Genomic DNA, 26,066 nt, shown 5'->3' on the forward strand with positions numbered 1-26,066 from the left:
CCGCCAAGCGCCCGGCGAGGCCCCGGGCCCGCGCCGCCCCCTCAGCTCCGCGGGAGCCGGCTCGTCGCAGCCTCTTCGGCCCCTGGCCCTGACCGGGGGTCGCGGAGCCCCCTCTAGCGGCTCCCGGCAGCGGCACAGGGGCGGTGCTGGTCCCCGTGTGACCCGGAGGAGCTCGCTTCTCCCCCCGCCGCCGCCGCCGCCTCCTTTCCTCCCCCCGCCCGCTTGCCCGGCCGGCGCCGGGCCCCGGATGCAAGAGGCCGGCGGAGGGACGTCATTGTTCCCCGACGGGCTGTAACAGTAGGCGGAGCGGGCCGGGCTGAGGCGGGGGCTGCGGCGAGGGGGACCCGGCAGCGCCGAGTCAAGCGGGGCCGAGCCAGGTAATGGGGCTGGGGAGCAGAGTCGGGCCTGGCGGCGGCCTGGCTGAGCCCGGCAGCGCCGCGTGCGTCTCCCTGCCTGGAAATCAATGGGCCGGGGGGAGGGGCCGGCCCGGGAACGGGAAGGGAAGGGAAGGGAAGGGAAAGCGACCGGCGGGAGCAGCCGGCTCAGCCCAGCCCAGCCCTGCCCACCCCGCCGGGGCGCCGGCCGGGCGCTCGGCCGCTGCCCTCCTGGCTGGCGGGCAGCCGGAGGGGGTGGGACCCCCGGGCGGGGCGGGGCGCCGTCCCCAGCACGCGGCGGAGGGACCCAGCCCCGCCGCCGCCGCCACCCCCTGGGCCGGCGGGACCGGCCCCCTCCCGGCGCGATGCCACCGCTCCGCGCCTGCCGCCTCTGTTATAGGGGCCGTGTTCCCGCCGGCGCCCGCCTGCCGCTCCCTTCTCCTGCTGCCGGAGCGGAGACTCGGCGTTGCTTCCCTGCGTCCCGGTGCCGGCGGGAGGGCGGCCGCCTCGCCATCGCCCCGAGTCCCGCGGTGGGAGCGGCGTTGTTCCCCGCCAGGCGCGGCGTTGTTCCCCGCTCGGCGAGGCGGCGGCTCCCCGCGGGGCCTGCCGCCTCCCGCTCGGAGGGTCCGGGTTCGATTCGTCTCCCCTTCCCCCGCCCGCAGCGCCGAATCCCCCCCCCCCCCGCCGCGTTGCCATGGGCACGGAGTCGCCGTTGGGCGCTGCCTGTCGCGGACCTGCCCCCGGACGGTCTGGAAGGCGCGGGCGCGGGCTCGGGCCCGGAAAGGTGAAGATGGGGAGGGCGGGCGCTGGGGCGGCCCGGCGCGCCGCTAGGCCTGCCCCCGGCTGGGCCGGGAGCCGCGGGGCTGTGTCGGCGTGTGAGTTGGCGGGAGAAGGGCGAGGCGCGGGGAAGCGGGGGCGCCCTCAGAGCCGTTTCCCGGCCCCCTCGCCTGCGCGTGGGGGTCGGTTTTCTTTCGTGTGTGTGTGTCTTCGGGCTCTCGCCGCTCCCGAGCGCGGACATGTTGCGTGCAGGCGGGCTGTGCCCGCACGCCAAAGCCGCCGGGCGCCGGGGGCTGCCGGAGCCTCCTCCAGAGCCACGGCGCTTCAGAGAGGCAGAGCAGAGCGTGACCGAGTTGGCGCTCCCCGCTCAGCACCGGTAATGAAAGGGCGTCGGAGGCGGACGGTTTGATTTTAAACAGGGCTCTTAGGAGGCGTTGAAGGACGCAGGGCGGTTCGGAGTCCGGCGGAACGCGGGGCGGCCCGGGGTGCGGTGCCGGGGTGCGGTGCCGGGGTGCGGTGCCGGGCCGCTCCCCCCCGGCGCCGCCGCCAGAACAGCCCGCACCGGGAAGCGGCCGCTCACCGGGGCAAGGAATATGTAAAGTTATTCTGTACTTCACGTACATAATTGGCTTCCAATTAAGGGCAAAGTGATGATTAATTTCGCGTGTCCCGGCTTGGTGGCTGGGTTGTTTTTTCAATGAAAGCGAAACTAGTGCAGCGTGTGTGCATTTCCTTTAGTTTTGTGTTTTGGTTTGTTCTTTTTGCTTACAGTAGTGTTGTGGTGTGGAAGTGTAGTTTGTAATTTACAGATGGAAACATGCCTGGTCTTCATATCTATGCCATAGTAGTTTTCTATTGCTGCTTATTTCTACATAGGTATATTTGTGCACGTCCGTTTGGGTTTTTTTTTTTGCAGTGACTGCTGAGAATGTTTGGTTTGTAATGAGACAAATGCATAATCACTACTTCCTGGTTAAACACAGTTTTGTGAATGGGATCTTGTATGAAATCTTCCTGAGCTGTGATTTATTGTGTGCAAAGTGGAGACCCCATATACATATTGAGGACCAAGTCGTAGCTGAAAAAATCCAACCAGCGCTGGTGCAAAGCCCCAGTGGAAGGGCAGTAACTTTTCAGCGTCATAGTGAGAAGTCTATTGTGACATCCTCACAGGGAGACGGCACTCCATGCACATGGCAACGGAAAGTCACGTCCAGCAGCGGTATCGGAACGGGATTTGTGTGTATGTTGAACGAGTGAGGAAAACATACCAGTGTTTATATTTTTTGTACCACTTTGTCAAAGAGAAGTTATGTCCAAATATTGACGTATTTTGAAAAAGTGGCGGATCTGATATATTCTTGCTAGCGTTGATATTTGCTGTGGATGGTGCTGGATATCTGGTACTGTATCCCTCAGTTGTCAAAAATAGATTAAAAAATACATAGGGCTTACCTTATTGGCCAATATAATGCTCAAGATTTTTTGTGATAATATTCTTCTGTTTGCCGCTCACCACACTCTTGATTCTGGTTTTTTGCCCTGCAAACGTGCTTTAAATATGTTGTGGAAACAGTTTCCCTTCAGTTGGGAAGTGGAGATGCCACCGGTGTCTGCAATTGGAAGAGTGGCTCTTTCCAAAGGGACGAGGATGTCTTCATCTGTCAGGAAAATGGGGGAATCTTCCAGCTTTGTGTATTGTCGTCTGAGAAATGGAAAATGAGTATAGAGTGGATTTTAAATTGAAAATTTAAAGGGAAAAAGATCTAATTAGAGGCTTTGCACATAATTTGTCATTTGTGAGACTAGAAGTTCTCTAATTTACTGTGCATTGTTTAATCTACCTTAAGTTTTATCAATAGCAATCAAGTTGTGCCGTAAATCTGAAACTGCTTTATGCTTTGTTCTCTCAGTTGCTTCAGTATAACAAAGCTGCTTTAAATCCTCAGTTAAGTTTATGGTTTCCCCAAACTTAAAAAGGGCCCTACGTGCTATGGTAACACAGGAGGAAAAATTTACATATAGAAATTGATAATTGATCATTCAGCGGCTTACTGTGCACACACAATTACACATATTTAAAGAGGTACAATCTTGAAACCTAATCAGCATTTTAAACAGGACTTAATGTCAGTTATCGCATTTGTCCTTGAGGGCTGAGGGTTTGTTTTGCTTTCTTTTATGTTTAGCACTTCCTTTTTATAGCTTACATTCCTCTGTTGTTTTGCCAGGGAAAAGCGTACAACTTTACATAAGCAGAACTGAAAAAGATGCTTTTTGATTCAACTTTTTGGCTGATAATACGAGTTATAAATGTGATTGGTGCAAAATACCACAAGTACTGCTGCCAAAATTGTACCCAAACAAGTATTTCTTGGAGGGGCAGAATAAACCCAGATGGAAATAAATTTATCAATGTTTTCTTGCTCTCCTTTCCCAAGATTGCTCAGAGCTGTATCCCATCCCCTCCTTCTGGATCTCAACGGGCCGGCACCTGGACGTGCCACTGCTCACAGCTCCTTAAACAGACAGCAAAAAAGGTCTTTATGACTGTGACGGATTAAAACCCTGTCAAAGTGTGAGAAGTGTCATCAGTCACCAGCTCTGCAGAAGTAAAAAGGAATATTGATAACAGTTCTGATGGAAAATTCCACTTTGCATGTTTAGTTTCGGGTTGGTTTTGTGGATTTGTGGTTGTTTTGTTTTATCATCATTCTTATCAGCTTTTTAGTTTTTTGTGTTATTTCTTTGGGACCAAGAGACAGGGTCTCTCCTTTTCTTTCTGGAACGCTTCTTGACGTTCTTCTGTCAACCAGAACTTTTGCCTCTCTTGCAGATATGAACAATGACCATAGTTAACAAGACAAAATCTTCAAAATCTAAAAAATCGTCATCGAGGCGGTCTGACAAATCTAAGAAACCCCGTACTAAGAAAATGACATCACGCACCGCAAATTTGGGCCGGGTACCACCTGCAGAAGATCCAAACAAAGTCTCTGTGGACAAAGGACCCGGAGGTGCTATTTATTGTAGATCATCTCAGAAGTCTAAGCCTTTTGCCCAAAGAGATCTAGGTAAGTGCTGCTTCTGTCCTCCCCCTTCTTCTTAAAAGCGAAGCAGGACAGAAGTAGAGAATGCAGTTCTTACTCGTTGCAATGCTATAAAATGGGACTGTCACGAATAAAGATTTCAGTAGTGGACTTCGATTTTATGAGTCCTCTAAGGCAACTGAAGGGACTGGTGTTGCAAAACTGAGCTTTCTCTATTTACAGTCTATTTGTAACTTACTTTTGATCTATTTCCAATCAATTATGGGGAGCTTTTTGTGATACACAGACTTATCCAGGTCTTTTCTGTTCTGCAGAGAAAAGTACATGTTACCATTGCTCTTCAAGGCTTCCATTATTCACAAGTCTTTGAATGGTAACACTGCTCAGGGAGAGATCTGACTCTGTAAGGTTACCTTCTGTGCTAGTTACTTGCTTATTTTTCTGTCTTAGTTCTTATATTTATTACTGTATAATTACAAAGTTAAGATTGTGGTTTAAGTTGCAATGAGGAAAAAAACTCAACTAATAACCAGCTTAAAGACTATAGTTGGAAAGAAACCTGGCAAAACTTCTTAAATCAGAGTGGTAGTTTGTCTTGCGTTAGAAGCTGAATAAACTATTGTCCAAAACAGTATGTTTACCAGCAAATTCGAGTGGCAGTGTTGTGTGGTTTGTGGTTTGGCGTATAGCTGGCTCTTCTGGGTGCTCCTGCGGAATGCTACTTTTTGATTATCCTTTTTTTAAAGCAAAACCAATACATGTATTTAAAATATAATGTTCTTGCAGTTGTTAATGACGGAATTGCCCCGCCACAAAGGATTCTTTTTCCACCTGAGAAAATCTGTATGGATTGGCAACAAACGCAAAGTGTCGGAGTCGGGCTGCAGAACCTCGGCAACACGTGTTTCCTGAACTCCACGCTGCAGTGTCTGACCTACACGCCTCCTCTCGCCAATTACATGCTCTCGCTGGAGCACACGCAGTCATGTGAGTGCGCTCCCCTCGCCGGGCCGTGGGGCGGCTCCCAACCGCAGAGAACCCCCGTGCCTGGAAAAACCCTCTTGCTTGTCCCTGATCCGTAGACGCTGGCTTTGATCGTGATCTTAACGGTTTTCCAGCCTAAATGATTCTATGATTACATTAAGAGGAGGCTCAGAATAGCATATAAAGTGTGTTTATTCATTTAATGCACCATAGTAAAACTTCAAAAAAGGGTAATTTCTTGCTTCACGTGAATAATGAAGTGCATCGTAAAGTAAGACGTTTGAAGAACGTTTGGCGTTTGGGTTTCCTGCTGGTAGAAAGGCGGAAAAGTTTAGCATGTTGACGTCATGGATTCTTGGTGTTCGCAGCCTAGATACTGCAGTGCGCGAATACTGTGGAAAATGGTGTGTTCGCTGGTGAGCCCTTAGAAAAACGCACCCCAGAAAGCACCATGAGCTAATATTTTATAAACTCAAATAGAAATTTGTGTGCGACTTAATTAAAATTTAGGCTGATCTTATTCTAAATAGGATTTTCTATGTTTTAAACCCTTAAATTTGTGTTCTTTGATTTATATTTTTATATTTGAATTTATTTAAGCCTAGGAGCTTCTTTTCAAATCCATCTATATGTATTTTTACAGAGAGAGCTGTGTGCTTTCTAGTCTGGTATTTTAGTATTTATTCCTAGAAATTTAACTGTGTGTTCTTGCCATATATAAAAATTATCAGTTAAGAATCCTGTTGCCAAAAGGAGGGCAGAAATACGAATACATACGTTACTTTAATCTTTCCGTTCTCCCAGAGGATCCTTAGCCCCGTGTCGTGTAGCTCACCTAACAGCAGCGTGCTGAAAATAACACACATTTGCTCTTCGTGCTGTATCATCAGTGTCGATATTGTTTCCTCATATATTCTGCAGGCTGTGGAGTTCACGTTCCTGTCAGACTGCAAAAAAATGACATTGCAGCAGTTACTTACATGTCTCATAGGGAAATGCACTTTAATACAGAATTAATTGACAGTTCTATACGGTTCTGCTTAATAAAGTGTCACAGAAGTGTTGGGGTACTGACACCTTAGGAGAAGAGAATGCAGCGTAGAGAGTGGACGTTGTGCCTGTAGCGTGAAGGTGTTTTGTGGCAATGTGTGTTTACTAAACTGGGATGCTTTCTTTCGCTCCTCAGGTCACGTAGAAGGATTTTGTATGATGTGCACTATGGAAACTCACATTAATCAGGTCCTGTGTTGCTCTAATAATGCCATCAAACCTACATCCGTTATCAATGGCCTTAAAAGTGAGTCATTTCAGACCGTGTTAATTTCTGGTGTTTTTTAATTATTCAAATAATTCTTTGCATATAAATGATTTTCATACTTTAAAGAAGAGAGAGTTTAGAAACACAAGCTTTTTTCATTTTATGAGGTAAATATAACAACTTTCTCATTTATTAGGAATAGGAAAACATTTCCATTTTGGCAGTCAAGAGGATGCACATGAATTCTTATGCTTCACTGTTGATGCTTTGCAGAAAGCCTGTTTGAATGGAAGCAACAAGTAAGCCTAAACAGATTAACTTGAAAATGTTCCCTAGCCCCTTTTTATTCCTTTATTTACTCTCATAAATTAAAATTGTGTCCCTGGTTTTTATAAAAAGAAAACTGTTTGAAGAGGTAACTCTGTGCCTTCAATCTTCTGACGTGTGACTGTCATTTATTTCCAGATTAGACAGATCTTCTCAAGCCACCACACTTATTTATCAAATATTTGGAGGATATCTAAGATCCCGAGGTACTTTTTAAAAATCTTACTGTTCTTTGAAACTCGTCTATGTCTTTTTGTCTGTCCGTAGCAAAGGAGTGTGTAGTTTGACTAAAGTAATACAGGTTAATAGTTTAAATTTGCACATTTAGTCTCCTTTGCATATTGTTAAGCATTTGTATTTTGATTCCAGTGAAGTGCTTGAACTGCAAAGCAGTTTCAGATACGTACGAGCCATTCCTCGATATTACTTTGGACATAAAGGTAAGACGTTTGTGAATATGGGTCGAGATGTCCAGAGACTTGTAGAGCTTTCTAAAATAAGCTCATTTTACTGGAGAGCGTATACTGTTAAAACAAAGGAGCTTGGTGGTGGATGAGAGTGGATTTCACATTGTTCTTTTGTGGAAGCCTTGTAAATGGTCTCCATGTTTGCATTGGATTTAAGCTGGAAAAATAATAGTTATATCTATGCAAACAACCATACTGTCATTTTTCTTGATTATTCTACTTCAGTATACATCTATTGTTAGACTGATGGGTTTGATTGTTCTCAGTGCTGATGCCAAAGCATACTGCAGATGCTGTCTGTGGTATTGCAAAATTTATTAATTTGGAGTAGAATAATTTTCAAATGAGGGAAATGTTCAGTGTTTCTGTTTCTGCCTCCTTCATAGTAATTGCTGGTTCACAGCAGGTCACTGAAGTATGAACTAGCAAGGTTTTCTCCTAAACTACTAGTAAGTGTTCAGAACTTTGCATTTTCAGTGCCCTTGTGCTCTCCTTTCTTATTCATGCAGGCAGTTACGTCTGTCACCCGCGCGCTAGAACAGTTTGTGAAACCGGAACAATTGGATGGTGAAAATAGTTACAAGTGCAGCAAGTAAGATTATCTCTAATTCCATCTTAATACAAGATAGTGTGTTGCATGGCGTGGTCATAAGTTATCTTTTGACTTTGTTTAGAAATAAGATGAGACACAACTCTCTGTTCTTTCATTTAGTTTTGTTTATACAGCTAATACACTGAAATAATTCAAAGCTTGGAAAAGAATACATTTGTTTCTGGGAGAGTAGTTTTAGTGTTGCTGTTTGAATGTTCGGAAGTGTAAGCATCGTGGCCATGAGCTCACATTAGACTTGTTGTCCGCGCTGGCGCTTGTCAGCCTTCCTGAGCGTGGATCTGCACGGGGCAGCATTCACGTGGCCACAAGTCGGACAGGTCCGGCGAGCGGTGGTGAGCTGGAGTGCAACATCGGCTTCCTGACGGTGGAACAAAGCGAGATTGGGTCTCGGTGAACGTGCACAGACTCAGTGATAATCACCATCAGCAGCTCCTGCTGGCTCGTCGAACAGCGTCTCGTGTTCTTGAACTGTAAAACCTGTGGACTACAGTTGTTTGAGATGAGCCCCCGTAAACCGAACCGGTGCTTAGTGAAAGCAGATGGAGTTCCGATGTTCTGCATGCTGATCAAACATGATCAGAACATGAAGATTTACCACTGTCCAATGTCACCCTCATGCAGAATGACAATTTCCTTCCATTGGCATTGGCATTTCCATTTTGGAAATGATGTGCAGTTTGTAGTGCTGCAGACCGGGGCTCTCTTGTCCCACATCTAACATTTGCATTTCAGCAGAAAACTGGAAGAACGTATCCAGAACGAGTTCAGATCGCCACTGTGGTGTACCAAGATGTGGCACCTTGCCCCGCTCTCCCCATGAGCTCCAGATTCCTGGTCCTGCTTGGCCCCGGGTTGTTGAGCAGCCTCATCTTTTGGCACAACGAAGATACATGTTCAGACATTTGTTTGGCCATCAAAAGATAACGTTCTAAACGCTTTATTCTTTGTTGTGTAGAGCTGTCCTCTTATATCCTGCTATCTTCTCTCTGTTAACAAACCTGAAATGCAGTGTATGGATTTATGAAAAGAAAAAACATGTTATGCAACTAAGTATCATTCAAATAGCATAAGCATCTGCGAGAGATTAAAGTTTGTTTGACTTTTTTTGGGGGGGGACAGAATCTGCTGTTAAACATTTGTCTATGCTTGTTTTTAAGGTGTAAAAAGATGGTTCCGGCGTCAAAGAGGTACACGATACATCGTTCTTCCAATGTTCTCACAATATCACTGAAAAGATTTGCAAATTTTACAGGTGGAAAGATCAACAAGGTACATTTACAGCTGTCATGTAACATTGTCATCTTGGACACTCATTTAAAAGTTGTTAATGTTTGCAGCAGTAACTATAGACCAATAACTATAGTCGAAGAAGAGTCAACATAGCAACTATGGCTGCTTCTTTCTTTTTTACTGATGGGTGGCTGTAAGAGTATGCCTTGCTCGTTAAGAGCTAATTCTGTAGAAAACAGTTCTCTGCCATTTAAATTATTAAATGTTGTATATGAGAATAGTATTTTTAAATGAAAAAATATATTTTCATATAATCCTATTCTGTGTTTTTAGAAGTGTTTTTCTCATCCTATGAAGTATTTCAGGATAATTTTTGAATCTTCTTGGTTTCTCTTTAGGACGTAAAATATCCTGAATATTTGGATCTTCGAGCATATATGTCCCAATCAATAGGAGAACCACTCATCTATGCGTTATATGCAGTTCTTGTACATAGTGGCTTCAACTGCAATGCAGGACACTATCTCTGTTTCATAAAGGTAGATACCAGCTTGATTTCTAGCAGGGGAGGATCTGTGCTGACCAGGACATTAAAATCTCACTGGTAGCCGCCGTTTTTAGGGGAAAAGTTGCACTGTATGATTTGTCCGATTTGTTTTGCTCTGTAGCGTTCTATGTGTGATGTCATTTGGAAAACATGCAATTCCTGTAAAGATGTAATTGTCTTTATTTGCAGGCTGGTAACGGACTTTGGTATAGAATGAATGATGCATCAGTAGAACTTTCTGATATCAAAACAGTTCTCACTCAGCAAGCTTATGTACTTTTTTATATCAGGTAATAACAAAAACTAAATGTGTTCAGAATATGTTTACTCTTCTGTTACTGGTATTTGTCTCATTTTCAAGTGTTTTTCTTCCTGTCCTAGGAAAAGATCGTTATCTCTATAACCTGAAATTCCCCCTGTCATTTATTATCTGTCATTGCTGGGCCTTAAACTGCTGCGCTTGTGTGAATTGCTATGTGTGTGCTCTCTGCAGCTGGCTGATGTAGAAAAGAGGAGACCTTCAGGCCCTAGATGGTGTAAGGATGAGCTATTGCTCTGGAAAGGATAGTCATTGTAGGAAGACCGTTATCTAGTTTTCAGCTTGTAGTCTTAGTTAAGGCTTCCTTATGTGTCTTCTGTGTCTTATAAACTGTTCCTGTAAAATTATAGGATGAGGTTTAATCGCGAATAGGCTGAAAGAAAAACTCTAGATTCAGATCACTGCTCTTTTCCCAGGCGCTACGATCTGACCCTCGGAGAACGCGCGTTTTATTTACCAGCTCCGTCTTATCCCCGTCCGTTCCTCGGTCAGCGGGGGGCTAATAGTAAACAGGCCGGATTTATGGGACCACGACTTCCTCCTCATATGATTAAGGTAATCTGAGGGTGTCAGATAATGGCGCCAAATTGATAGTGGGTTTTGGGTTTGGTGTGGGGTTTTCGTTGTTATTTTCTAGCATCCGAGTTGTATTTTCCCTCCCACGCTGCAGCTTTCTCCACGGCCCTGCGCGACAGCCACCGTATTCCTACAGTGGGTAATCCCAAATTGTGCCGCCATGCTGCTTCACTTCTGTACTCCCGGTTCAGCTTTCGGAAGTACTGAGCACCACGCTTTTGAGACAATTGAAGTAGCCTACTAATGCTTAAATAATTAAAAAAAAATCTCCCCAATGAGTGTAACTGTAGCTGAGACAGTGAAAACAAATTGTCTTATTCCTGCACACCAGAACAATTATTCCAGTGTTTTCAGGGAACGTTTAAAGGGGAAAATAAACATGTTTGAGAATAGCTTTAGTCAATGTTAACTTGTTTGAGTGGGTTTTAAAAGTTATGCTCATCTGATACCAGTGTGCAGTAAAGCAAAAGCAGGAGTTAAGCACGCTTGTTGGACTCACATTTGTATTTAGAGGGCGGTGTTTTCGTAGGTGTTGTGGCAATTTGTAGAAACATTTAGTAGAATTTCATGTTTTTAAACTTTAAATGCTGTGCGTTTGCACATATCCATCTTGAAATCTCTTTTTAAATACAGAATTCAAATCGTTTAAATGGGAACGGACCCCTGAAAGAGGATCCGAATACCGTGGGGGTCACCCTGAAAAGACCGTCCTCCGCTCCGCCCACGGCCTGTGTGCAGAACTGGGCCATCACCAGGCCCGCGATGGCCGACCCGTCGAAAAGCCAGAAGATCACTATCAGTATTCACAACAAGTTACCTGCACGTCAGACTGTGTCACAACCCAGCTGTCTTAGCAGCGCTGCGGAGGACGAGGACCCGAGCAAGCCCGCTCCTTCTTCCACCATCACAAATTCCTCCGCAGCCGAGTCTACCTCAAACGCATCTACTGTGTCCGTTGCTACTAACATTTCCAAGCCAGAAGTTCCCGATGAAATGTTTGTTGAGCCAACAGTGAACGGAAATCCCAACCTGGGCTCGGATAACGCCGTCCCGTACAGCGCAGAATCCTCGGGAAAACCTGAGGACTCGAAGGGCTTGTTCAAAAGGAATTGCAGCCTAATATCTTCTAATGGACTTCTGATCGGAAAGGTGGTCCGTACATTGCAGAATTCCCATTCTTCCTGTCCCAACACCGAAGAAGAAAGATGCCCACAAGATCTGCCAAAAAATGATTCAGTAAATGGTGCTATTAGTTTAGATAAGGAATCTAAAGAAAATGGACTGAAACTTAATGATTCAACTTGCCAAGTCCCACCTGTTAAACCTTCAGAGATTTTCTTCTCTAAAACAAATGGACTGCTTGAAACAGTGAGTGAATTCCACACCTATGATTTATTGGGTATTCAGGCGCATTATAATGTTCCCAGTTCATGTGAAATACCAAGAAAACGCACAGCACAGGTTTCATCGTAACACTTTGTCCTATTATCCCATTAGAATTTGCTGAGCTCACATGTCGGCTTAAGAGAAGTTCAGCTGAGATAATACTTCATACATTTCGTAAATGTATTTGGGGGTGGGGTGAGCGGGATGCTGTGTAAAACGGGGATGGCGCGTATAACTCAAACGGATCTACACCTGATGTAGGAATTTTGCGAACAGTAGTTTTGTACTAAAACTAATACTTTTTCCTGTCTGTTAACTTCTGCACTTTAATTGTAGATGCCGGTAGCTCTGTCACCAGTTCCTCAAGACATAATCTTAGAATCACTTACCTATAGCCAGCTGAACAACTTGTCAGAAGAAATAAGGTAAACGGAGTACTCTGCTTAAAACAAGATCCCATGCAAGTTTATCATCGTTTTACCTGTCTAATAATACTAGTTCATGGGAAGACACTTAAATCAGTCCAGAGAATTCCACACTGTACATCTAGTGTTGCAAACATCAGCACTGAGCACGTGTTATGCTGATATTAAATGCAGGTGGATGCCTCCTGGAGAGCTCCTGTTTCTTTATAGAACGTTCTTTTTTTCTTCCTGTTGTCTGTAATGCTTTTTCTATCCGTCTTTTTTTCCATCTTAGGATGTGTGAATATAAATTCCCACCATCTGCTTTCCCCTTTTAGAGAGAGGGAGGTCTCGGTGTTTACGTTTTCCTGGCTGGGGCAGAGCAGACAGCGGTGTTGGCTGTCGATGTGCTTCGGAACAGCAGGGGGAGGGAGCCAGATACGTCTGGTGGGGGGGTTTTAACGCAGTACTTGCAGAATCAAGATTAAAACCCCACATTCTCTAGGAGCTGAGGAAGACTGAGGGTTCTAAAGGGAATGTCTTTCAGAGTTTTCCAATAGCCACCAATTTTTTTACTTAAGGGGATTTTCCTCCTAACATTCATCTTTCAGATGGACTTTTTGCAGTGAAAAATGTGTGTTTATTTTGTGCAGTGTCCCTGGACCTCTGAAGTCTTCTGAGAATGATGCTCTTATGGAAACTGTAGTCATGGAAGCACTGTTTTCCTATGAAGAAAACAGGAAAGTTCCTTCTGCCTTTAGGCCTGAGGTTGAGAATCTTCTCACTCAACCAAACTCTGAAACCACTGCTGCCAAAGAAGATGTTACTGAAAGTATTATACCAAGAGCTGACAACGCGCATCCCAACATCAACGGTCAACATAAGGTTAGAAAAAAATCCGTGGATGCAGCAGATGAATTCCTTGGTCAGTGTGAGTCTGGAGACCCTCGAGACAAAGACAAACCAAGAAGATCAAAAGAACCCGAGCTCGTTTCAAAAGAAAATCCCTTGTACATCAGGGGGTCTCCTGAGAGCGAAGAGAAATTAGGGCAAACTTCCTCTATCAAGTCTGACATTGAATGTAGTTCTAAAAAACTTGCATCTCTAGATATTACAGAAAAATGCCAAGACACAAAGGACATTTCTAACAACTACGTGGAGGTACCACCTGTCAATGACTCCTCCATTACGAAGCTCGATAAAGTTTTGGAGAGTCAATTTTCTAGAGGAAATGAGGGACTGGGTAATAAAAAATGTGAAGAAGATAAACATAGGAAAAAGTATAAGAAAAAAATATATGACTCTAAAAAAACTGACAAAGAGCACTACCGGAAGAAGAGAGAGTACTCGGACACCGAAGAGAGGGAGAAGGAGAAGCAAACCCGAGGCAAAGCAGATGACCATTCCCACAAGAGGAGGTGCTCTCGCAGCGTGGAAACAAATAGGCAAAACCGCCATAAGCAAGAGTATTGCAATGAGAGCAAGTACAGATCTTCCCACAACGAAAGAAACAGTCCAAATAATGGCAAAAGCTCAGGAAAATATTCTCGTTATAGATCCCGAAGCAGAGAAAGAACAGAACAAGAGCGGAATAGGTATTATTATTCCAAAGGAGAGAGAACTTGGAGCAGAGAAAGATACTATCAAGACCAACCGCGGAGATGGGAAAAATGCAGATACTACAACGATTATTATTCGTCTCATGGAGCGAGAGACGGTAGAGAGAGAAGGTCCTCTTACTGCGATAAAGACTTTGACAAATCGAGTCAGGCGTTCAACAGCCGGTCGCACCAGGATTACCAGGGCAAGAGCCGCTGGGCCCACGGCGCGCTGGCCCGAGGGGACGACGCCCCCCACTGCAGCGGCCACCGGGCAAACCCGTACCACGGCTCAGCACCCCCGCAGCAGCCCCCGAAACACCCCCGGGACAGGCGCGCGCCCGCCCCCCAGGACCTGTGCCGGGAGAAGGAGAAGCCCCGGGCCGGCAAGAGACGGCCCAGCCCCGCGGAGGGCGGCGGCGACACCCAGAGGAAGTGCCGCAGGGTGGATGACCAAAGAACCAAAAAATACAAGAAGGTCAAGAAGAAAAAGAAGTCCAAAGATAAACACCGAGAGAAGGATGACAAGTAAGCAAGGACTCCAGCATCATCGACAGTTTTTCCTAATTCTTTTCTGGGTGTTTCTCATGTCTGCCTTGTTTTCATTGTTTCTAAGTTATTTCTGTTGCACAATGTCACCAGGGATCAGTCATGTCATTAGGTGAGTCGAGTGAAGACAGGAAAGATTGCTGAATTGTGTTAGAGCACTCGATCTGGGCCATGTAGTTAGAGTCACATCTGCACACCGTCCTCATTGGGCTACAACAAATTCTTGTAATTCCACATATTCCACCAGTAGCTCCTGTTAATAATTTGTGTACAAACCGGGACCCCGTGTCCTTCAGTCTGAGGTCTCACATTTGCTGCAGCTAAAGTGCAGAAACTACCGCAAAATAGCCGACATGCTGCAAGTCCTCACCCGCGGTAAAATAAATAACGTTTCCTATGTGCATCAAGTGCTATATCTGTTTTTCTGTTTTTAACTTGCATGTCTCCCTCAGACTCTATGATCTGGATTTCTCTGTGCTCCGCTTTGACAACGACAATCACAAACACAAGAAAAAGAAGAAAAAGAAGAAACACATCAGGAAACTGAAAGGCTACTTGGAATATTTAGATCCCCATTTCCAGAAGAAAACCCGGGAGAAGAAGGAAGACTCCAGTCCTCCGGGCAGTTACTTCCGTGAGCAGTACGGCGGCCAGGGCAGCCAGCAGCCCTGCGAGGGGAGCGCCCGCGCCGGGGAAGGCGAGCGCCGCAGCGCCCTCCCGGCCGAGGGCCCGACAGGTAAGCAGCCGCGTGCCTGCAGGACTCCTTTTCATCCGCATACGCACTGTTACGTAAAACAGCTTCACATGCTTGTGAGCTTAAAGCTCTGCTTCATCTCGTGGCTTCTGAACAGTCTGCATCAATAGTTCAAAAAAAGTAGTGAGGTTTTTCTCCTTTTTTAAATCGCTGCTAAGCAAGGAAGTCTGAAATAGAACTGCAAAGGGGTTGAAGGGCAAGTAACTTTAATTTGATCTGGTGGTGAAGCGGCAAACAAGCGGGAGAGCTGCAGCTGCCTGGCGGCGCTCAGTCCCGCGAGCGCGCGCGGCGGGTCGGCAGCTGCACGGGCGGAGCTGCCGCGCGGACACCCCGAGCAAATCAACGCCCCGTTCGGCTGTTTCCCACCCAAACAGCGTCACTCACAGCAACAGAAGGGGGTGGTAACACCGAAACGTTGTTTTTCAGACGCAGATCTGCCTTCTGAGCACGCTGAATTCACAGTCCTTGACCCTGCAGACGACGCTTTGCAATTTAACACCTGGAGAGTACGTTAAACTCCTGCTCTTTCACTTACCTGGGGGTTTGTTTTCCGTTGGTGTGGTTTGTGTTGTTTTCTGTTTTGGCGTGCGTTTGTTTTTCTGTTAGTATAGGCTTAGAAATACAGACAAGTGGACTGATGAAACCATTTTCCCCATTTTTAATATTTAAAAAGTCAGTTTGGTGCCTCTTATAAAAAAAAACCTAAATACAAACTTGAGTTCCTGACTGAATTTACACTGAAATCTCTGCTATTGCTTGTCATGGTCCAGCCATGGGCTCCTAGTAGATAATATGGTTTAAATTAATTAGCTTTAGAGTTACGCACTGAAGAAGATTGCACACTGCAACAAATTCAACATCTAAAATCAAATTTGACAACATGTGCCGAGGTCTTTCAGAGACTCTTTGTGCAAAAACAGACTTCTTGATGCTAGCGATGTCAAGATGATCCTCGTTGCACGGAGCAGAGATGCAGCTGCTCCAGCACGGCCTGGGCTCGCGGGCTCCGGCCAGCAGGCGGCAAACGCGGCTGCTTCCGGGCAGGAGGCCGCGGTCGTCTTGTGCCGTGACCACTGGCCACGCGGGACGGGCTGTTCGGCCGTTAATGCAGCGCCGGCCCCCCTGGATGTGCTGGAACGTGGCTCGTTCAGGTCTGGAGAACTTTAACATGGGTGTTAATGAGCTTCATCTCCTGGAAGGTCCATCTTGTTTTAAAAAACGGTCTCTGGAAGGCTCTTCTGAAGGACGGAATCTGATCTCAAGATACCGCCCTCAAAGAGCTGGAGCCAGATTAGTGAAACTGAGAAGGAATCGTTAGCTTGTGCCTTTTCACCAGGGCTTTGTTCCTTTGAGCAAATCAAGAGGGTTGAGAAGGGCTGAGTGACAGCGTGACTTAGGGAAAGCCCAGCGAGCGGGGGAGAGGCAGCAGGTCGAGCAGCTGGTCCCCCCCCGCCTTCCTCCACGCGCGCGCCAGCAGGTCGCTGGTGCTGCGGGTGAGGTTGGTCAGCCTGACCGCAGGGTGGTGCGGAAGCCAGGGACGCTGCCGAGGCCAAACCTCACCTCAGTTTAACCTGCCGAAGGTCTGTTTGCCCGTGAAGCAGGTGGCTTTGGCTTCGCGCCCTGTACAGAACCGGGATGGGGCCGGGTTAAAGGTGGGGTCCCGCGGCGCGGCAGAGCCCGACCCCCCGCGCTCTGTGCTCCGCGCCGCTCGGGGTCCCAGAGTGACGGCGCTTCCCTTTGTGTTCCAGGTGCGGAGCTCGCTGACGGAAACCTTCACTGCTCCAGCCACAGCGACCACCAAACCCAGCAACCCTCTGCCATCGACACCTACCGCCTTTTACCACCCAACCCAACATTACCAGTACTGACCATCACACTTCACGTTCATTATCAAAACAATTACCATCAAGACAAAATCCAGTCATAAGTGGTGCTTAACATTTCTGTACAGAATTTTACCATGGAAGAACTTTTTTTTAGTTTTTAACTTGAGACTTTCTTTTTTAAAATATACTTCTAATCCAAAAGGGTGGAAACTTTTTACAACTGCTGAACATTGTAAATTACCACACAAACATCTCACCGATGTGAGATAATGCCCTGGAATAGACCATCTCAAATGCTGCTTAATTACAGACTCAGGTTGACTTTATGTTATTCATGTAACGTTACTCCAAGTTTGACATCTGGTGCACGAGCAACCAGGAACTATAAAAACTGCAACTGACAGTCTGTATATTTAATTTAAAGACTTATTTAAAATTTCACAAGCTCTCCAATAACTAGAGTTTTGCAAGAGCTTCATCTTTTTTCTGTGATGTCTGACACTAGAAACTAATCCACTTCACATTTGAGTTATATTCAAGATCTGAAGAAAATCGTCTGGTTTTCAACATTGTGAAACAACGAATATGCAGTTCTGAATGTATCTCTCAAGACTATTTGTATACTCTTCCATATGTTTTTATTACATTTTCTTAATATACTGTCACTTGTCTGAAGTCTCGGTTGTCCGTTTTGTCTCTGAAGTGTCTAGTTACAGACGAATTCATACTGTGATTTTTATTTTTATTATTAAATGCTATCAAACTGTGATGCACTTATTATTCACTGGTCCTGCATCAGGAGATGAGTGGGGAACCTGTATTAAATACAGTTCATCTGAATAATCTGTCTGGTTTATACAAGCTGTGTTGTTCAGAGATGTCTAAAGTTTGATCTTTGTTTTTTTAAAAAAAGCACTTGCCCCACTGTAAATATATAGCATGTAAGATTTATATAGTATATAAATACAGCAAAGTTAAAATGGATTTTTTACTTGAGTTTACTTGAGTTATTTAACATGCAATATGTCATGCGCATTGACAGCTTTCAGAGTGTGATACTCGAGATCAGATCTTCCTTTCGGTGGTAGGTGAGAAGATGCTGCCGGTGTGACCCGGAAGATCAGTAACTCGGACTCCAGCTGCCTCGACCAGAGTGCAGAAGGCTTTCTCCTTTGGCGTTAAGCGCTTCCAAAACCCGGCACCAGGTTGGAAGCTCAGCAGTAGCTTTTTACTGTGTGTGTGACACTAAAGAAAGAAAGGAGCAAGGTTAATGTTTTACTAAATACTTAAAGTAATATTTTGGTACATGGAGAACATCATAAAGCCAAACCATAAGTGTACCCTGCATAATGTTCCTATGGCAACAGTTATGTGAAGTTACATAAAGTAACATGACAAAGAAACCACATACCTTTCCTGTATCTGGCTTTTTTTTCCTCCTTTGTCCTCCGGCTCCAGGATTCGGTGTCTTGTCTTTTGTCTGACGAGTAACTCGGCGCAAGCGTGGAACAGGAGCTGGAGCGCGGGGCGCGCGGCGGCCGGGGGTCCCGCAGGGACGGGGCTCAGCAGAGCGGGACTGCGGCTCCGGCAGCCGCTGCTAATTGGGGGAGGTCCAATTAACCCACCTGAGGAGCAGAGATCTGAATTCTCCCACCTCACCTTCGACTGAAACACGGAACTGAAAAACCCCCCTTGACTGAGCGCGGCTCAAGGGAAACCAGCTCTCCATGCGGGCGCGCTCCGAGCGTAGCACACGCTCCCGAGGCCATCTGCCTTGGGCTGAAGGTCTTTCTCCGTAAACCCGACAGTTGGACCGGGTGAGCCTAAAGGTGGAGAAAAGGGTAATTAATTAAAACACATGCTGCGAAATGGAACCTTCATCCCAAAAACAAAACATTGCCTCCCATGTATTCTTGGAAATTGAGGAGCTACACAATAGTGCCGTTTCACACTTTATTTTTGAGAAAATCTCCAGACTTAAGTAACAGGTTTTAATGATAAATGAAAACATTAATATTGCAGTGGATTTACATAGAACATCACATTTTTAACAATGATTGATACAGAGTATTTGTCATGCAAATCACTTGTGTACACCAAGTAATACTTATATCAATACATATCTGTACAGTATTTACAATTTGTATTTAAACTCTAGCTAGAAACATTTTCCAAGAAAATATAGAAATGAAACTGGTAAGCCACAAGTCTTAATTTGTAGCATTTGGTCTACAACAGACCGAGCTTTTCCAGCAAGCATATCTACATAGATATGTAATAAATCTTAAAAATATGCATTGTTTTTATATATATGGAGCATTATAAATGCTGCTCAGTTTACAAAGGTTCGGCTTTGTACCAGTTTAAAACAGTTCAAGATGTTTAGCGAAGCAGAGCCTGTTTGGTCGGGATACTGTGAAGCTGAAGTCAGCCCAGCGGAGCCCAGGCGCTCCGCGCGGCTGCCCCGGCTCACAGCGGCACCGCGGCCGGGACACCGAGCACGGCCCCGCAGCCGCGACCCGCGCCGCGGCGCAAGGCAGGGCAAGGCAAGGCGCTGCGGAACCGCGCGCGGCGGCGCCAGGAAAGGGCCGCGTCGGCGGCCCCGGCGGGCTCGGGCTCGGCACGGCCCCGCAACGAAAGGTCGAGAGATTTTTTCTTCTCTCACGGGTAGTACCTGATTTGGCCAAAACTTTCACAAGCCACTTTGTGTTACTGGCCTCATGGCCAGTGGAAATTTTGGGCCAGTTTCACTCCCTGTTAATACTGTTTACAAAGAACATTTGAAATCAAATATTATCACACACAAGAACGCTATTCCATTAGCTTTGGTAAATAGATATATTGAGCACCACAAATAGCTGTTTAAGATGTCGCATTTTAATGCTAAGAAATAATATATTTCCTGCTATAATATTCTCAGTTACATGTTACTCTAAATAATTATTTCTGCCAGATATAAGAACTTCAAACTAAATACAGCAAATGAACTCTCAGGGCGTTTCCTTCATGCGTACAGGCAGACGTCCTCACCTGGGTAAACACACAGATTTTTCTGGAAGGTGGTATTTCGGAAGATAAGAACTGATGCAAAAGTGCTTCATGGCTTATTAATGCTTTTGTAATGTCACATTTCTCCAGAAATACTTGATTTGCTGTTTTTTACCTTTACACCCATTAGTACCACTGACTCTGGCTTATCGCTGTTTGCATTACAAATCTACTTGTCCAAAGCCAAAACCGACGCACGAACTGCCGGAAAACGAAGCCCGAAGGTGCGGAACAGAGGACCCGAAACGAGCGGCCTCGGCAGCTCTGCCATCGCGCTGCTTTGCCAACACGGGACACACCGCTTAACTGCTTTCTGCAGAGTTTAAATGTGTTCCATTAAGCAAAGATGTCCCCACACCGACACTTATCCAAGGATCCTGCGTGCTTTGGTTGAATGTTGCTCCCCTGCGAGCACTGGGATCTGGGCACTGCCCCCAGACCGCAGCTCCACACGGCAAAATCCGAGGGGCACAAAAGTCTCTCGTGTTCTCTTCATGCAATAAAGCAAAACATTCACAGGCTGACACCCCATGAAAAACAAGGCAAGTAAGTGAGACAGGAACAAAGAAACAGACTCTGCCGTGCAGTTAACAGGAGACGTGACCCCGACGAACCGAACGAGCCCGGCTGTGCCAGCGCAGCCCACCTCCCTGCAGTGCCAGCGCCGCCGCGGTGCCCCCAGCCACCCCAGCTGCTCTGGCAGAGCTCGATTCCAACTGCTGAGGCACAGATCCGAAACATCGCCTTCAAGAACGCAGTAAAAATACTGAACTCCCCTGTATGTCCAAAGGAACAAAACCTGCTCGCTTAACTACACAGGGCTGCATCTTGCAAAAACATTTCACCTTCCTGGATTTTCCGGTTAAAAACTCAAAATGCATGTTAAATTCACATGCAAAGCCTCAACTCGTGCAAGCCGTGTCATCTTACTCCTTTAGTAGTAACTTAGTGTTAATTATAGTACAACATACCTAAAACACAAGAAGGATGTTGCTATATAAAAAGCAGATTAAACCAGTCATTAAGTCTTACTGCTTATTGTGAGCGTATGAGCTGACAGGAGGGAGTTTTAGCAAACACCAAACCACGTCTGTACTCAGTGTCACATCCACAGACTCGAACCTCTGCTGTCGGGACCTGCACGTGTCCCAGGCCCCCGCGGCACAGCCCGTCACCCGCACAGCCCCGCGGCACAGCCCCGCGGCACAGCCCCGCGGCACGGCCTGTCACCCGCACGGCCTGTCACCCGCACGGCCTGTCACCCGCACGGCCTGTCACCCGCACGGCCCCGCGGCACAGCCCCGCGGCACGGCCCCGCGGCACAGCCCGTCACCCGCACAGCCCCGCGGCACAGCCCCGCGGCACGGCCTGTCACCCGCACGGCCCGTCACCCGCACGGCCCGTCACCCGCACGGCCCGTCACCCGCACGGCCCGTCACCCGCACGGCGCCGGGCTGCGTCTCCGAAGAGGAAAAGCTGCTTCCACAAGGTAAGAGAGCGAACCCCAAAGGAAAGCTTCACACAGCTGTGCACTCGCTGTCAAACACACGACAACACGTTTCCTGTGAAACTGATACTGAGACTGTGGGTTTTCTGCTGACAGAAAAATGAAGTGCTGGGTCAGGTCACACGGTACTTTTGATGCATTTTAGTGAGAAATGAAAGTCTTATAATCACTCCTCCTGTCGCGGGCAATGTGCTCAAACAACAGGAATAGGACATTTTACTATGACCTTCGAGTTCCCTCCCTCCCAACCCAAGTAAACTGGAGGTGTAACTAACGTCAGTGAAAACAAGGCTCCTGAGTTTTCAGCTGAATTAAGTTCCAATATAATCATCCTCTGGGATTCGAAGCTTAATTCAAATTGCACATCAATAACTTTACCTTGAAAGGTCTTGTCACGGTTTTGTCTTAGTAAAGTGTATATATAAAAATTACAGTTATCTTAATTTAGCTTGTCCAATTTTTACATTATCACTCAACTGCACGCTCGTTTGTACGATGATGCAGGTCTACAAGTTGCTGATCGTGTTCTATTTCTTATTTGCAATTCTTCGTTTCCTTGTTGCCAGCATATCGTAGAAGGGATCCCTGCTGATACTTGCTCTAGAACGAAAAAAGTAACCGTCAGTTTGGTTAACAAAGAGTTTTGAAAACCAAAACTATTTTGTTCCTTTTCCCCGAGGATGACTCCGCACTCCTACTGAGACAACGGATGGTTCACTTCTGAGCACCACAAATATTTCTTTGGAAAAAGACGTTACTCAGCTGTGATTTGTTGAGAGCTCATACCTTCACCTTGACCATTATTTATTTCTGCTTTACAAACCCTACAAGATGAAGCCAAGCTGTGAAAGTTTAAAGCTGCACTGTGAACATGCTCGAGGTGCGTGTCACAAAAGTTGATTATTAGGTGAAGCAAGAATCTAATAAGATTAGGGTTAAAGATGGTCCACACAAGGCTTTACATTTGCTTTACAGAAACGTTTAGAACCCGCATTTTCCCCATCTGAGTTCGTAGCCCCATTGCCTTATGACCCGACAGGAACAGGCGATTTGTCAACCCCACACAGCCTGTCGTTCACCCTGGCGGATGCTGCCGTATCAGAACGCTTCAAACAAGTTGGAACGCAAACTGTCTTCGTATCTTACTCCAAAAAGAGCTTACACTCAATTTCTGAAATACATTTATGACTTTAAACTCACTTGATAGATTTTATCCACTCCTCCTTTTCCTCCGGGGTGGGAGCAGATATCCTGTACACTACGTGGTTGCCCTCCACCACTCTGCCATCGGCTTCAGTTTTACACGCTTTGATTACTTGACCTTTATGACTGGGGTTGTAGAGCTCGAAGCAGTTCTGAAGGGCAGAAATCCAGAAATACATTTTAAAAACAAAACAAAACCGACAAACATCTTAATTGAACACTACACCTAAGTTCCATATGGTTTACTTCGTTTATAAAATGAATGTTAAAATATCTTACTGGTTTTCTAGGGTCTTCAACTTCTCTTATGCTCAGATTTTCTAACGGAATAATTCCTCTAGGTTCTTTGTCCTAAAAATTAAAAAATTACCACATCATTAGCCACTTAAATATCCTGATTACAAACACGGTTCACTGTAATATATACTCACTGTTGTGTATTCGAAGTAATACAGGCAGTTATCAGTCAGAATAAACCATCTCCGTTTCCACGTTTTCACTCTTCCCCCTACAACCAGAAGGTGCGGCTGAATTAGACGTGTGTCGCTGTCAAGGCTTCAACAACGCGTAAGAAAGTAATTCCATTTTCCTCGTCTTTCAAAATATGGGTTAATTACTTAATCGTAAATGGATCAGGCACAGATGAGCTGAGGCTACAGAACACGTTACCAGACTCCTGAGGCGGCAGTAACCGCGGCGTTGCCGAGCAGCCGCCGAGCCGTGAGCTCTGAAGTCGCACGCGTCTCCTCTCAGAGGTGGCCCTGCTCCGCCCCGGCCACCTCGGCTGTTTACTGCGTCAGAAATAAGAGCAGAGCGCTCAGAAACGCGCTCAGCGCTGCTACAGCGCAGGAGGCCCATCCCAGCACCAGCGCCACCTGCTCCACCGCAGGACCAGCCCTCCCGGCCGGTCCGCACCGATTAAACTCAGGGACTTCCCTCTCCTTCCTTTCACTCCACTCATGAGCCTTTGTCTGATTAAGAACCTCTCTCTACTTTCGGATTTAACATCAAGTGCATAAGACGTTTATAAATATTATTAGCAGAACAAATATGATGTGTCGTCAAGTGGGAGCAAATCTGATGCCAAAATGTTCTGGGTTTAGTCACTTTTCAGCACTTAGTATTTTAAAAACGTGTTCTCTTTGTGGGTTAATGCATCATTGAGTACACATGACAGAAGAAATACTGCTCCAAAAATGCCAAACTTTTCCTGCATTTTCAGTTTAGACAAGAGCAACCACAGAGCTCCTCTTTCTCATTCCTGCTAATGTCCCACCATAGGGAACAGCTCCTCTTAGAAGCACACATTGTTGTCTCGGTCCGTTAAGCCGGTGGCTGCTCCACAACACGCCTGGCATTCCACACGTACATGATTTTAAAAGCTCATTTCCAGGAATGACAAGTGTAGATAAAGCATTCGCATGTTATTAATATACAGGCTTGGTTCCACCATAGTTATCTGGCTTCAGGAGTATGTCACCACCTGTGCATCATCCATTCAGCAGTGATTTAATCTCATTAACCCAGCTTCTCAGTAGTTGATCTTGTTACTGAACACCCGTGCATAAAAGAGTACTATTGATACACACGAGACCCCCAATTTGATCCAAGTCATATAACTAAATCCAAGGCAGAAGCATATTTTTTTAATCTTTTCGTTCTACTTGAGATAGCTGGGTTTCTTGTTTAATACAGAAATCCAAATCATATTAACTTAAAGAACCACTCTAGGAATATAATGGAATTTCTTGATAGTAGCCCACTGCGTGTTTGCATTGCAGACCGAGCACGTTGCACGCCGTGTCCTCCTCCTGCCTGGTTCCAGACCTACACGGTCACCGGTGCGAACTCTGCAGTGCTCAACACACTCAGTAAACTTCATGTTTCCACTGCACACACAGACATCTTAAGAAAAATTCAATCTGCAAGCAGGTGCGGTGAGGTAGGGGAAGGCAAAATAGTGCAAGATGCAGAAGCTGTGACAGAATGAATGGCTGAGTGGAGACGGTGAGGGAAGAACTGGTGGCACCTTAATACAACCACTGTGACAGATCCTTAAATAAAGCATTCCAGAAACAGTCAAACTGGCACGTAAGTCACTAGAAAAATTCCCATCACCTGGCCTGAGAGCTGGTTGAAGCATCAGGAAGTATTCGGGCTTGGAATGGAAAGCTGAGGAACTTTAGCTTGACCCACTTCCAGATCGCTGAATCAGCAGCCGCCCAGTCAAGCCGGCTGCCGGGACAGTCCGCGCTACCCCCATTACATGACGTGTTTTCATACACCCCATGCTCGTTGCCATGATTTTAAGTCACACTGTGCTCTCTAAAGTTAACAGGTTAACATGATTTAACATTTTTATGGCACAAAAAGGCCACCGTGTTTTTCGGGCTGGCAATAACATCAGCTGGCATCACACGTCCCGTTCACCCAGTTCTAGCAGAAACACAACTCAGCAGGGGAGAGGGTGAAACCAACAGGCACACAGGTTGTACCAGAGGCAGCTCAAACCGAGCAAGGGTGTCTCTCAAACGGTGGCATCGTGTCAAAACACAAGTAATAAAAAATAACCAGGTAATAACCATATTTTTAAAAGAAGGCTTAATTATAATTTAAGGCAGAAACACCAGACTTACAACACACCTCCCAGAACAATACGAAGCGCCAAGCAGCAAGTGACATTTGAGTTTGCCTGACAACATCCCCTCTCTTTGGAAAGGCCAGACTTCTCAAACCTGAAAACTTTTGTAATCAGTTCTGATGAAGCTTTTGTCATTAAACATTTCCCAGCCCCAGGACAGTATTGATGTTGAAGCCAGAACATTAAATATCTCCAGCAACATCCCTCCTGCTGCTCCCTTCGCCCCAGAGCAGCTCCAGCGCCCACGGGAGTCACGGAAATGGACCCCGGGCCCCTGCCCCACCGAGCCAGGAGTCGCTCTTCTCTTCCAAAAATAGCAGCACGGCAGGGCTTTTTTTCAGAATAAGGAACTGTTCTCACATAGAAGTCTCTGTCTTCCCGCCTCCCGTTACTTCATTGTGGCTGTCAACAGCACAGAAACACTATTAAAGCTTGAAAGGCAATCTAATCTGTACTCATCAAGTTTGCAGGGGTCACCATAAAACATGCATTTAATACGCCTTTACAATGGGCTAAAACCCAAGAAGCTGGCTGATAAGGCTCTGTGACCCGTACACGCTGCGTGCAAGGTTAACGGGTAAGAACTCGTGATAAGCAAACATTCTTTTCCTCGGCCGAGACCGCTGCA

The 26,066-nt window shown here is 46.3% G+C and overlaps 2 protein-coding genes across 13 annotated transcripts in view; one reads left to right on the forward strand and one right to left on the reverse strand.

Moving 5' to 3' along the window:
- The first annotated feature begins 205 nt into the window (after positions 1-205).
- USP42 (ubiquitin specific peptidase 42) lies at positions 206-18,447 on the forward strand. 4 transcript variants are annotated; one of them, XM_065031623.1, is made up of 18 exons: positions 206-377; positions 3,988-4,225; positions 4,988-5,188; positions 6,372-6,482; positions 6,640-6,742; positions 6,909-6,976; positions 7,140-7,210; positions 7,747-7,829; positions 9,008-9,119; positions 9,479-9,619; positions 9,817-9,917; positions 10,363-10,501; positions 11,156-11,890; positions 12,245-12,333; positions 12,966-14,438; positions 14,912-15,195; positions 15,640-15,719; positions 16,962-18,447. In XM_065031623.1, the coding sequence occupies exons 2-18, from the start codon at positions 3,997-3,999 to the stop codon at positions 17,079-17,081; spliced, it is 4,140 nt and encodes a 1,379-aa protein (XP_064887695.1). In that variant the 5' UTR covers positions 206-377; positions 3,988-3,996; the 3' UTR covers positions 17,082-18,447. The 4 variants fall into 4 exon arrangements, with proteins under 4 accessions (XP_064887695.1, XP_064887696.1, XP_064887697.1 ...); XM_065031624.1 differs by lacking the exon at positions 206-377 and adding an exon at positions 1,016-1,158; XM_065031625.1 differs by lacking the exon at positions 206-377 and adding an exon at positions 1,208-1,527.
- A 531-nt stretch (positions 18,448-18,978) lies between these two features.
- Positions 18,979-26,066, reverse strand: part of CYTH3 (cytohesin 3) — a 47,704-nt gene continuing 40,616 nt past the window's right edge. For 8 of the 9 annotated variants that reach the window (XM_065031644.1, XM_065031640.1, XM_065031646.1 and 5 more), the window contains 4 exons: positions 23,229-23,305; positions 23,077-23,148; positions 22,795-22,949; positions 18,979-22,194 (listed from right to left, as the gene is read on the reverse strand). In XM_065031644.1, coding sequence (XP_064887716.1) covers positions 22,122-22,194; positions 22,795-22,949; positions 23,077-23,148; positions 23,229-23,305 — 377 coding nt within the window. In that variant the 3' untranslated portion in view covers positions 18,979-22,121. The remainder of the gene's footprint in view (positions 22,195-22,794; positions 22,950-23,076; positions 23,149-23,228; positions 23,306-26,066) is intronic. The other variant, XR_010466484.1, reaches the window with a different exon arrangement.

This window comes from Columba livia, chromosome 15, assembly GCF_036013475.1.
Source record: "Columba livia isolate bColLiv1 breed racing homer chromosome 15, bColLiv1.pat.W.v2, whole genome shotgun sequence".
Classification (NCBI taxonomy): domain Eukaryota; kingdom Metazoa; phylum Chordata; class Aves; order Columbiformes; family Columbidae; genus Columba; species Columba livia.